This window comes from Erinaceus europaeus, chromosome 2 (assembly GCF_950295315.1).
Source record: "Erinaceus europaeus chromosome 2, mEriEur2.1, whole genome shotgun sequence".
NCBI classification, from domain to species: domain Eukaryota; kingdom Metazoa; phylum Chordata; class Mammalia; order Eulipotyphla; family Erinaceidae; genus Erinaceus; species Erinaceus europaeus.
In genome coordinates this window covers 48,441,661-48,455,226 of record NC_080163.1, presented here as the reverse complement: position 1 = coordinate 48,455,226, position 13,566 = coordinate 48,441,661, and the positions used below count along the sequence as shown (strand labels likewise).

At 40.8% G+C, this 13,566-nt stretch overlaps 1 protein-coding gene across 7 annotated transcripts in view; it reads right to left on the bottom strand.

The window, feature by feature from the left end:
• ARHGAP26 (Rho GTPase activating protein 26) overlaps positions 1-13,566 on the bottom strand; it is a 567,323-nt gene that overhangs the window by 408,982 nt on the left and 144,775 nt on the right. For all 7 annotated transcript variants that reach the window (XM_060180212.1, XM_060180211.1, XM_007518998.3 and 4 more), the window contains exon 4: positions 9,133-9,204. In XM_060180212.1, the coding sequence (XP_060036195.1) occupies positions 9,133-9,204 (72 nt within the window). The remainder of the gene's footprint in view (positions 1-9,132; positions 9,205-13,566) is intronic.

Genomic DNA, 13,566 nt, shown 5'->3' with positions numbered 1-13,566 from the left:
TTACAGTCAACAGTAAAATATAATAGTTTGAATAAAAAATACAATAGTTTGTACATTCATAACATTTCCTAGTTTTCCACATAACGATTCAACCCCCACTAGGTCCTCCTCTACCATCATGCACCAGGACCTGAAACTTCCCACCCACCACCTCCAGAGTCTTGTGCTTTGGTGCAATATACTCTTTCCATTTCTAAATCACAAACATATAAAAAACTAAAAAGAAGGAGAGAAGTTACCTATAAAGCTAATCTCCAGTCAAGATCTACATGTGGTTTAAGTGAATTATGTCTATACTATGGGTAAATCCAACTTTAACATTGTTCAAAAAGTACTTATTCATATACAGATCTAAATGCCTCATAGCACAGCCATATATATATATATATATCTTCAAGATAAAGAATAACTCAAAACAGAGATGCTATCTTAACAAATGCATTTACTGTGACATCATTTACAATAGAAATAAGGGGAAGGGGAGATACAGAAGAGAGGATGTCGGGGGAAGGGGAGATGGGCAGGGAGAAGGTCAGGGAAAGGAAAAAGGGGAAGGAGGAAAAGCAACAGCAGCCACAGCAAAAGAAGTATGGACAATACTGTCCAAAGATGAGCTTTGGGACAATTAAAGAATGGCAGTACCCAGTAAGTATACCTACAAGAGTTAGGTAGTCATACTAAAATTTGTTCATGATATAATGAAAAATACTAGTAGCATGGTTTAACCTATGCAGAGTGCCTCTACCTACTGATACATGAAGAGACCTTAGTGAAAAATCTGAATTTAATGAACTTATAAGTGAGTGATTTTCCTAGCTCCATTTGAGTGAATTTTATTATTCTTACTGCTTTTGAAGTTTAAAAAAATACTATATATATATATATATATATATATATATATATATTACACATAATAATCCCTTCTCTCACCAAGTCACTAAGTGACATTCTATTTTTAGCACTCATTTTACAGATAAGAAAACTTAAATCTAGGGAGGTTAACTTGTCAAAAGTCCTAGAGATGAGGGGGCTGAGATCTGAACCCAGGGCAAGCTGCCTACAAAGCACATGTTCCAGACTGCACTTAAGATAAACAGTCATAAGCCGCCTCTCCTCTTTCCACATCCCAACGAGGTCTGCAGGCAGGAGAACTGGAAGGTGTTTGGTACTGGCATGGAAAATGAGTGCTTCATTCCTGCTTTAGACTGCTATGGTATCTGGAGAGGATATTTGTCTGTAACTGTAAGACTTGTAAGTAGAGGGGAAAAAACAGCTAGATAAGAATTATCAGCGACATGGAGGATAGATAGCATAATGGTTATGCAAACAGACTCTCATGCCTGAGGCTCCAGAGTCCCAGGTTCAATCCCCCACACCACCATAAGTCAGAGCTGAGCAGTGCTCTGGTTAAAAATAATAATTATTATTATTATTATCATTATCAGAGATATCGTTTTAAAAAAACTTTTATTCCCATGTTCAGTGGGGAAGCAATTACAGAAGCCAGACCTTCCATCTTCTGTACTCCATAATGATCTTGGGCCCACACTCCCAAGGGATAAAGAATAGGAAAGCCATCAGGGGAGGGTATAGGATGCAGAGTGGTGGTGGTGGGGGGAATTGTGTGGAGTTGTAACCCTCTTATTCTAAGGTTTTGTCAGTGTTTCATTTTTACAAATAAAAACTAAAATAAAAGTTTAAAAAAGTTTTATTTGTTATGAAGGAGAGAGGAAAGAGAACCAGTGTATCACTGCCACAGATTAAGCCCATGCTTTACAGGCTAACACTTTATGCACTGCACCACCTCCAGGACCTCCTTATCTACTTAACTAGGGTAAGCCACCACTCTGTGTTAGGTTCCATTTTTAGCAATGTAAACACAAGGCAGATATGGACCCTACCATCAGGGTGGGGATGCGCAAGGAGAAGAGAAAGCACAATGAAGCTTCTTTCAAGCAGTATCTTTATAAACTGCCACAAGTGTTATAGAGGAAATACAAAGAGGAAGCCACAGACTATTGCAGATCAGGTTCTCAGGAAAGGCCTCACAAAGAGGAGATGGGAGATAAGGCCTGTTAATCACCTGAAGCAGAGGAGCAAGTGCAAAGGCTCTGTGTAGAAAAGCCTGAGTGTAAGTGGCATAGGAGGCACCAAGAAACCGTCATCTGCAGACCTGAGAGCTTCTACAATATCAAAACACCATTTATCAGTTCATAGCAAGACTCCAAGTCTTTCAAAGTGAGCAGAAGAAATAAGTACCCACTTTCACTGACAGGTATCTATTTCCATAAATCTAAATGATGCTTAGAAGACTACTTAGATACAAGAATGATTAAACATGCAAAACTGAATTGAGAGGACAAGCAAAATAGCTCACTTGGATAGTGTGCTGCTTTGCCATGTGAGTGGCCCAGGTTCAAGCCCAGCTTCCACCATAGTGAAGGAAGCTTCAATGCTAAGATGCTAAGGTCTCTTTCACCAGCTTTCTCTGTCTTTCTGTCTCAGTCTGAGAAAAAAAAAAAGAAGAAGAAATCATCCCAGAGCGGTGAAGCCCTGGTGATTGGGGGAGGAAGGGGGGAAGGAAAAGTTTGAGGAGATAATATGCCTTGAAATATGAGGATGTGTACACACAAGACACCAGACTCAAACAACTTTCTCTCCTTATACAAACTAGTGACTTTGAGGTTAGGCTCCAACCTCAACTAATGTTCACAGAACCACTCTTCATCAGTATCCCCCCAAAAGGAAAATGCTGTGCCAAGATAGTCCAGATGGCCAGAGGTGAGTAAAGCCAGGAAACATGAGTCACTGGCATTCTGTGACTTCCTGCCAACCTAAGCCTCCATAGTTCATGAAAAATCTGAATTTGATAACTGAATGATGCTGAGGATTTCTTATGTGCACTGCATCAATATGCCTAATGAAATAGAAGATGTGACATCTGTCCTTAAAAGTTGTGGGAAATGTATACTAATCATAGCACCTCAAGAATAGAAAAATCGGCGTGGTAGGTACTAAGCATTCAGGTGAAGATATGGGATTTAGAAGTACAAAAATGAGAAACCTTTTCAGGGGAGAGTTTTGGGATAGAGGGGGCTTTAAGAAATTATTTATTTTACATGAGGTAGAGAGCTGAGAATGAGAGAAAGAGAGAGATGGAAAGATAGAGAGAAACCAGAGCAGTCCTCAGGTACATGCAGAACCTGGGGTCATACTAGCAGCCTCTGACATGCAAGTCCTTAGCTCTTCCAACTTTACAACTTCTCTGGCCTATAGACAATGCTGTTAAAATTAAAGGGTAGAAGTTACCAGTTACTCAGGCACAGAGTGGTGTTCACCTTCCAGGGAGTTCACAATGGGTAGCTAATGAATAAAAGACAGAGCTAGGATCCTGAGAATTATTCCCATCTCTAAATAAACTGTCTCTAAATAAATCACTCCTTTTCTCCAAAGCTTGATTCCTTCAACCATAAACTAAGGATGACTAAGGTAATTGCCCAGGCTTCCTTATTCAGCTCAAAGGCTAACAAAATCAGGATAATAACTTCCACCTCCTTGCAAGCTTGCTACTACCTAGTGAGATAAACCACACAGTGCTCAGCATAGTGGGAGGCATGAGGAATGGGCTGAGTGAAAGTCAGTGCTGAGGAGCCAGGTGGTGGCACACCTGGTTAAGTACACTTGCTACAATGTACAAGGACCTAGGGTTCATGCTCCCAGTAACCACTTATAGGGAGGAAGCTTTCCAAGTGTTGAAGCTGTGCTGCAGGTGTCTACTTCTCTCACCCTTTCCATCTCCTCCTTCCCTCACCATTTCTCTGCCTCTAGCAAATAAACATATTAAAAAAGAAAAGTTAAAAAATGTTAAACATAAAATAAAGTCAGTGATAACTATGATGACGATGAAGAAGAGAAGGGAGTAGAGGGAGGAAGAGAAAGAGAAGGAGGTAAAGAAGAAAAGTGGAGGAGGAGCAGCAGCAGCAGCTGGTGATGGTGGTGATACTAGGCATTGTGGATGGCAGCAATGGACATGATGAGGCCCCTCATCCAAACCTAGCTCCTTCATAATAAAAATTCCACTTGCAGAGAGGGGTGGGAGATAGCTCATCCACAGAATATATATTTCACCATGTGAGAGGACCCAAGTTCAAACCCCTGGATACCATATGGGAGCACCAGGAAAAGGTGCTCTTTACAAGTGGTGGAGTGGTGCTGTGTATCTCTGCTTCACTCTCCATCTGTCTCCCTCTCTAGCTAAGGGGAAAAAAGCAAGAGAGAATACCAGGAGCAGTAGTGCTCAGGTACGAAGCACCAGCAAAGTCCTAGTGTGGGAGAAAAGAGCTATCATTTGCTTTCCATACACCAGGCCTTGTGAAGGTAACCTTTCATTAGCACCTAGCACTATTTGTAATTTCATATCTTTTTGTCTAACCATACTAGCACAGCAACCATAACAACACTCAGTCATCACACCACACATCAGTATGTGTAGTGTAGTGTTAAGCACAAAGAAAGCTCTCATGCACTCTTAATAAATGAACTATATGCATCAACAATGAAAAGACTCTGACAAAAACTTTATGAAGAGTTTACTCATTTCTACATCATAATAACTCTCTGAGGTAAATGGGTGATAGCTCCCCACCACCACCACTACCACCCTCTTTTTTTTTTTTTTTTTTTGCTCCAGGGTTATTGCTAGGGCTCAGCACCTGTACTACAAATCCACTGCTCCCGGCGGCCATCTTTTTTCCATTGTTGTTGGATAAGACAGAGAGAAGTTGAGAGAGATGGGGAAGACAGAGTTTGAGAGTAAGATAGACATCTGCAGAACTGCTTCACCACTTGTGAAGCAACCCCTCTGCAGGTGGGAAGCCGAAGGCTCAAACTAGGATCCTTGCACGGGTCCACTATGTGCAGTTAACCTGGTACGCTACTGTCTGGCCCTCTTCCACCACCCCTCTTATTTTTTTAATACAAGGGTTATCACTAGGGCTTGATGCCGGAACAGTTCTATCATTTACAATGAGATCTCAATCTCCCTCTCTCTCTCTCTCTCTCTCTCTCTCTCTCTCTCTCGCCCCTACCCCTTTCTTTTGATAGAGGAAAAACAGAGAAAAGTAGAGGTATCTGCAAGACTATTGCACTGCTCATGAAACTTCCCCTCTGAATTTGTGTACCAGAGATTTGAACCCAGGTTCCCATGCATGGAAATATGTGTGTTCTTTAGGGTGAATGATTTTGCAAATTATTCCATTTTACAGACTGGGAAACAAGCTGGGAGCAAATTAGTAACCTCATCAAGTTACCAATCACGTAGTACTATTTGCAAAAGTATTTGGACTCAAGCAGCCTAGTTCTAACTAGCACTTACTAATGTCTAGTCAACTTTGATTATAGATTCCAATTCAATTGTAGGAAAAATAAACTATCTCCAACTCAGAATTTGAACTGTAGAGTAGGGTCATAGTTATGCCAAGCTCCAGGGTCAGATCTATGGTGCAACCATATTGGCACAAGAATGTTCAGGAGTCCTGCACACTGGCAGTCTTTGCAGTAACAATGTTAACATTTGCTTCCTGCAAGTATAAGCTAACAAGTTGTTATAGCAAAGGAAGTAAGGGGGGAGGGGTAAAGAAGGGTAATTTTAGTACCACTCAGAATGACTTCAGAAACTTCTACTTGGCTGATCAACAGCACTTGCTGACTCTTAAGTATTCTAGAGTCTCCTCCCTAGATAACCTCCTGATTAGCAGATTTGCTATTTCTTTGTTTTTCTTCAACTTACATAACACTATGACTGTAAGGGTGGTGCAGTGAGAAAAGAAAAAGCAGATGCTAGCATGATGCCAACCAGACTTCCCTGGACAGACAACCCCACCAATGTGTCCTGAAACTCCACTACCCCAGAGCCCTGCCCCACTAGGGAAAGAGAGAGACAGACTGGGAGTATGGATCGACCTATCAACACCCATGTTCAGCAGGGAAGCTATTTTAGAAGCCAGACCTTCTACCTTCTGCATCCCACAATGACCTTGGGTCCATACTCCCAGAGGATTAAAGTATAGGAAAGTTATCATGGGAGGGGATGGGATCCAGAGTTCTGGTGGTGGGAATTGTGTAGAGTTGTACCCCTCTAATCCGATGGCTTTGTCAATGTTTCTTTTTTATAAATAAAAAAATTTTTTTAAAGAATTAATAAAGCTGTAAGGATGAGAAAGCATTTCCACTGTCACATCATTCTTCAACAGGAATGAAAGCACAGAATTATGTGTAAGAGGAAACATACTGGCACCTATTTTGGTTAAATTTATTTGTTTCATTCTCATATTTCTCACTAGCTATAACTCCACTCCCACCTCCAGGAAAGTACATTTTCCTGTGATGACCATTACTGATATTCAACCCAACGGATATCCATTCAGACTTCTGCTCCTCCATGTGCTGAGAAAATAAGACTGGTAGTAAGAGAACTCTGTGCTTGAAGGGAGAAGGGACTAAAGGGAAGACACTTTGTAAACAGGTCGGCCCTGCCTTCTCTCTGCCTTCAGCTCTTCAGAGTCACTGCTGATGTTGTCAGAGGGAAAGGTAAAGGCCCAAGGCTGCCCAAGACAAGACCGAAGACCTTTTCCTAGGTGTGAACTCAGGGAAGACCACTTAGGACACATTCTTAGTTGGTCACTGGGTTGGTTCAAAGTGTTGAACAAAATCTTTATGGGGGACTCCCTTTTAATTACACAGCTGACCCTTGAACAACACAGGTTTGAACTGTATGGGTCAACTTGCACATGGATTTTTTTTTTTCCAGTCCACAAGTTCAGCAATCATGGATCCAACCAATCATAGGTATTTAAGATTCAACTGTTCATCATCATTTAGTCTCCACAAAAAAAAAAAAAAAAGAAGAAGAAGAATTCTGATTTCTTTATAAATGTAGAATGTAAACCTGGTTATAAAGGATTATAGAAATGGAAGAAAACTCTTCACTATGTTTCGGCCTTCAAGCTTTCACCAACCATTCCAAAGGAGGCACTAACTGAATTGTATATAATCTTTTCTGGACATTAATCATATCCTTTTTTTTTTTTTTGCCTCCAGGGTTACTGCTGGGTCTCAGTGCCTGCACCACGAGTCCACTGTGCCTCGCCTGGAGGCTATTTTTTTCTTTTTGTTGCCCTTGTTGTTTCATCATTGCCGTGGTATTATTATTGTTGTCATTGATGTCATTGAATAGGACAGAGAGAAATGGAGAGAGGAGGGGAAGACAGAGAGGGAGAGAGAAAGACAGACACCTACAGACCTGCTTCACTGCCCATGAAGCGACCCCCCTGCGGGTGGGGAGCCAGGGACTTGAACCAGGATCCTTAAGCCAGTTCTTATGCTTTGCACCATTTGCACTTAGCCCACTGCGCTACCATCTGACCCCCCAATCATATTCATTTTTAGAAACCAAAATGCATTAGGGACCAAGAAATAGCTCAGCCTATTATAGCACCAAATTGCAGGTTTGAGGTCACAGGTTCAATGCCCAGCACCACTATAAGCCAGACCAGAATAATCCTCTGGTCTTCATTCTCTTCACGCCCATCTCATAATAAATAAATGTTTAAAAAATAAAGCAATGTATATACGATTAAAATAATTAAATGCCTTTAGTTGAAATGGGTGAAGGGGATGGATCCTACTTCTTGATATTTTATTTCCTTCCTACCTGCAATTACCACTCGAGGTCATGTCACAACTGAGTGAAATCCACTACCAAGCAAGTGGGCAGTATTATCCAAAATTGCCTGCAGGTGGCATAAGGGACTGTGGCTGAGTGACTCACCACTGAGGAAAAACAGGAAGAAAAATCTTGAAAACACTTTATTTTCATTGATTCCAATGAAGCATCTTCTCTGAGCAAGGCCTGACACTCTACAGAGGGTCAAATCTGAAGGGTTTCCCAATGGCTTACCACATAGCAAAGGAACTCTAGTAAATGGATAAGATAACCTTTGGATAGCTTTCAGCAATACACTGACCTCAGTCAAGTTTTGGCTATAGTTCCCCCAGGTCAGTGGTAATAAATGGTGACCTCTGGGTTAAAGCATTCATACTTACTGACCTGCACAATGTATAGCATATATTTTTAATTATTTGCTGGGAGACCGGCAGTGGCATACCTAGTTGAGCACACATATTAGCATTACATATTACATGCACAAGAATATAGGCTTAAACCCCTGACCCCCTCCTCCAGGCGCTACGTTTCATCAGTGGTGATATCGTCATTGTTGGATAGGACAGAGAGAAATGGAGAGAGGAGGGGAAGACAGAGAGGGGGAGAGAAAGAGAGACACCTGCAGACCTGCTTCACTGCCTGTGAAGCGACTCCCCAGCAGGTGGGAAGCTGGGGGCTCGAACTGGGATCCTTACGCTGGTCCTTGTGCTTGGTGCCATGTGCACTTAACCTGCTGGGTTACCACCCAACTCCCAGGATGCTCATTTTTTTTATCTTTATTTATTTTATAGAGGTAGCGAGAAATTGAGAGGAAAGGGGATATGTAGAGAGAGAGAGAGAGATACCTGCAGCCCTGCTTCACCACTTGTGAAGCTTTCCCCCTGCAGGTAGAAACCAGGGGCTTGAACACAGGTCCCTGCATACTGTAACATGTGCGCTCAACCAGGTACACCACCACCCAGCCCCAGGATGCTCATTTTTACATACAGAAGAAATTAGCATAACCTAGGCACCAGTTGCCTCTCTTTCAGTTGGGTCTCTGTACTCAAATGGCCTAATTTTGAATCTGAGTCCTAGACCCCCACAAATATCTCCAATCAATTATGCAAGCACACAACTATCTACTAACACAAAGAAGCATAGTGTTCACCTCTGGATGATTTGTGAGCTAGCATAAAAATGATCAAATAAAAAAACACCAGAATGACTGGTGTGGGTTGGATGACACAGTTTCCTTCATATACTTCTGAACAGAGGACCTGCGCTCTAGGGTTAAATGCCCAAGATTTTCTGAAGACTATAGGCTCAGACTTTTTTTTTTTTTTTGAAGGAGAAAGAGCTGTACGTTCCATACCTCCTGAACTAAAATTCAAGAACACAGTTTTTGAAAAAGTTTGAGCAATTCTCACCTTGGCAGCCCCAATCTGCTCCTTTCGAAATTTCTCCAAGGGAGTAATGAGTACCTCACTGGCATTTTCAATCTGATGAGGAAAGCAAAAGGGGAGTGGGGACACAAAAGTAGCATCAGTAAAAAAAAACCTCAGCAGTTCTGGTATAAAATGCCTTCTGATGGCTCAGTTGAATAATACTCTATATGTAGCAAATGTTCACAGTACAATCTAGTCATCAGTTCAAAACATATTTTCCCATGTATGATAAAATCAATTCTTTAATAATGAAAATGAAGGAACTTTAATGATATAAGCAACACAAAGGAGAACTGGTGAGAGAATGGAGCCTACATGTAAGTTTCAGGTATCATCCTGTATATGCCAATTCTAGTTGAGGGGTCAAGGACTTAGCATAGTGGTCTTGACAAAACTCTCAAGCCTGAGGCACCAGAGGTGCTAGTTCCATCCCTAGCATCATGATAAGCCAGAGTTAAGCAATGCTCTGGTCCAAAAAAAATAAACTAAATTAACATTTTTAAAAAAGGAAGAAGGAGAGGAGAAGGGCAGAAGGAGAAGAAAGATAGGAAAAAGTAGATCAATATTGAGTATAGGTTAAAGTAAAAAAATCTCTTTGAACATCTGGTGGCATAAAAATCTTGCAAGTCTGACTCTGTACAGTCCTACCTGCAACTGAACTGGAAGTGGAACCTCTGTGCCTCCTCAACTAATAGCTGTCTCCATTTCACCTCAAAGGGGTCATCCCTTCAGGCCCTGCTCTCCAATCACACTATCTTCAATACATCTCAAATGCACCAGACCTATCCCAATTTTCAGCCTTTGCTTTTAGCTATTCCCTCTGATTCTCTGTCCCCAAATTCTTACATGAATAAGTCATTGCATATTCAGGCTTCAAGGTGAACATTACCTTTTTTGTGAGGACCTGCTGTAAGCATCAATGTGATACAAAGAAACCTACCATTAACTTCTCAAATGTTTTCTTGAAAGAAAGAAAAAAAAAGGCATCTCTCTCTCTCTCTCTCTCTCTCTCTCTCTCTCTCTCTCTCTCACACACACACACACACACACACACACACACACACACACACACACACTGGTAAATTGTTACTTGTCCATTGCTATCCTCAAACAAAGGCACACTCAAATATTTTTGAATGACTACATGAATGAATGATTTCTTGATTGACTGCCAAATGTGTGACCATGGGCACAACATTTAACCTCTCTGGTTAAATACATCTGCAAAGTGAGTAGGTTGAGCTGATCCAGCTCAAAGACTCTACGGTCTTTTCTAAAGTAATACAATATTTTATAGTCTTTCAAGTCATCACTTCCCTCTGTCACTGGATTAATTATTTCAGGAATCTCACTGCAACAAAGCATTATTTTTGCTAAATCACATGCATATTTGCTGCAATGAAATCAACAGAGTAAATGACAGAAGTCATAGATGGATCTAAAAAAAACTGGAAAATGGAAGGACAGAAAACAGCGAGTCTCCAAATTCCTTACCAATTGCCATTTTTCAACATTGACAGCACATATTTTAGGAAGGTCATTTTAAAACAAGAGTATTTCAGTGTTGTTTAACTTGCTTGATTTTAATTGTTATTTGTTGTTGCAAAATTAGTTCAGTTTTTTCCACAAATAAACTCTCTAAATTCCTGGAGCTCACCACAGTGTGCTAAACTCCTAAGTCATTGGTTCTTACCTTAGGCACATGCTAGGATAGCCTGGGGAAATTTTTAAAATACTAATGTCCAGGCCACAACCACAGGAGTTTAATCTCACAAGCTCTGTACTTGATCCTATTCATCAGTATTATTTAAACTCTCCCAAGTTGTTTCCATGAGCATCCACAGTTGAGAAACCAGTTTTTAATTAACTCTAAATACAAAAATCTCTAACTGACCATCTAGGAGCCAAGACACCTAGGCCCTTGCCCCACTATTCTCTCTCCATCAGTGTTCCTAAGACCTCAGATATCTCATTTGTCAAATGGGTGTTTGCAGATGATGAAGAATCAGTTCCTTTAGTTTCTAAAAGTTTATATAATGTCCACTTGTTTCCAAGTACTACACTGATGATAGGGAAATAGCAGCTCATTCTCTGCCTTTTAAACTCACATTCACTATGAGACACAGACATGTGCAACAATGATGCAAAAACAGTATGGACAATACAGAACCAGAGGTATGGACTGAATAGTAAGAAAATACAGGTGATGTATTTTATATAAGTAGTCCTTGAATAAGAACTGTACAGGTAAAAAAAAAAAAAAAGAACAGTGCAGGTTCACTTAAACATGGGCTTTCTGATAAAGGACGTAAGCTTACATTATCCATAATTATAGTAATGCAATGCATTTTCTGTTTTCTTAATAATACTCCCCCCCTCTGGATCACTCCATTATAAAAGACTACAGTGTATAATGTATATAACATACAAAATATGTGTAAACTGACTGTGAGTAATAATCTGTAAACATTTTGATCAATAACAGGCTTGTAAGCTTGGGCAAGTGAAAAGTTACATGCAGATTTTCAACTTCAAGGAACTGGGGATGTCACCCACATTTAAGAGTGAACAACACACAGGATAGCTAAAAGTCTCAAGGAGTCAGGGAAGGCTTCTAAAGAGAGTAGAGCTTGGCTAAGCCGAACTGAATTGATGATGAAGCTATCACATGATGGGAGGCAGGAAAGAAGCTTGTGGTGGCCAGATACTCAGATACTGAGTGTAAACTCCACTGACATTAATAATGAAATTGCAGAGGCAAGCTGAAAAGCATAATCCAGACATTGTTCCCATATAGCAGGCCAGAGCAGTCTGGAGGGTATTCATCATGATATGCTTACCACACACCCCAACCCCAAATACTGACTAGGGGCAACAATCAGACTCAAAGGAACTACTTCCCTTTCTCAGGCACTAGCATGTGCACAAACACACAGGTTTTTCTCTGCCTCTGGCCACCATGACCACTAAGGCTGCCCCCACCACCCTCCCTGTTCTGACTGAAGCACTGAGCAATTAGTAATCAAAGGAAATAGTGTCTTGCTCTGTAGGGCAGAAGATGAGCTACTTTCTTTCTTTCTCTCTCTTTTTTCAATAGTGATTTAATACTGATTTATAAAATTATGAGATAGCAGGGTATAATTCCACACAATTCCCACCACCAGCGGTAAGTAGCTTTTGATGCTTGGATTTTAAGAAGTTACATTATTTGTTATAACATGCACACATGGGTTGAATCTAGACCTTGGCACTTATTAACTTGGGCATGTAATATAACCTCTGTAAACCTCAATATCTTCATGAGGACAACAGAGATGATATAAATACCACCTCACAGAGTTGTCATGAGGGTTTAAGAAAAGAAAATGTGTAACTATATAATGCCATAGTAGATGCTACAGGCTGAACTATGTGTCCCAAAATTCTTTGTGGAAGCCCTAAAATATGACCACTAGACTAAAGCAGACTCATTACCTTAGGAGCCTACATAAGCAATGCTAAATCCAAATGTAAAAATACCTCAATTAAGATTAACTGGGCCAGATGGTGGTGTATCCAATTAAGCACATATGATACCATACACAAGGACCAGGGTTCAAACTCCCCCCCCCCCCCCCCCAGTATCTACCTCCACAAGCCATGGAGCAGTGCTACAGGAGTTAGTCTCTCTCTCCCCCTCCCTCCCTATCTCCTCTTTTCTCTCCCTTTCTCAGTCTCAGGAAGGAAGGGAGGGAGGGAGGGAAGGAGAGAGAGAGGAGGTAGGAGGGCAGGTGAAAAAGTCAGAGGGGGACAGGGGAAAGGGGAAAAAACAAAAGTGGCCACTGGGGGCAATGAAATCATTATTCAGATATTGAGCCAAAGCAATAAACCCTAGTGGCAATGAATGAATGAAGAAAGGAAGAATGAAACTGAAACTAAGAATAAACTGTCACAAAGCCAACTGGATTTTTTTAAACAGCTTCCATGTTGTACTTATGAATATTCTCTGTAAAAGTTACTCTCCTAGCTATTACCCAATTTGAATCAATTTTTATTCAAAGAAAACGTTGTTTTAAAATAGTGTTTTGTTTTGTTTGCCACCAGGATTATCACTAGAGCTCCATGCCTGTACAACTCCACCACTCGCAACATTCATTTTTTTCTTCCTTTCCTCTAGATATAGTATGAGAAGTAGTGAGGAAAAGTGAGACAGAGAGGGCAAAGACACTATAACACCGCTCCATCACTTATGAAGCTCCTTCTCTTTAGCTTGCAGGTACTCCTAAGTATAGTCTGGGGCTTGAACCCAGGTCCTTGCCCATGGTAACATGTGCATTTCAGTGAGTCAGCTGCCTATCAGTCAACCAAGTAAGTCCTTAAATAATTAATATGCCTCAGTGTTTGAGTTGTGTGAACTACTCTAGAAAACTAATTAAA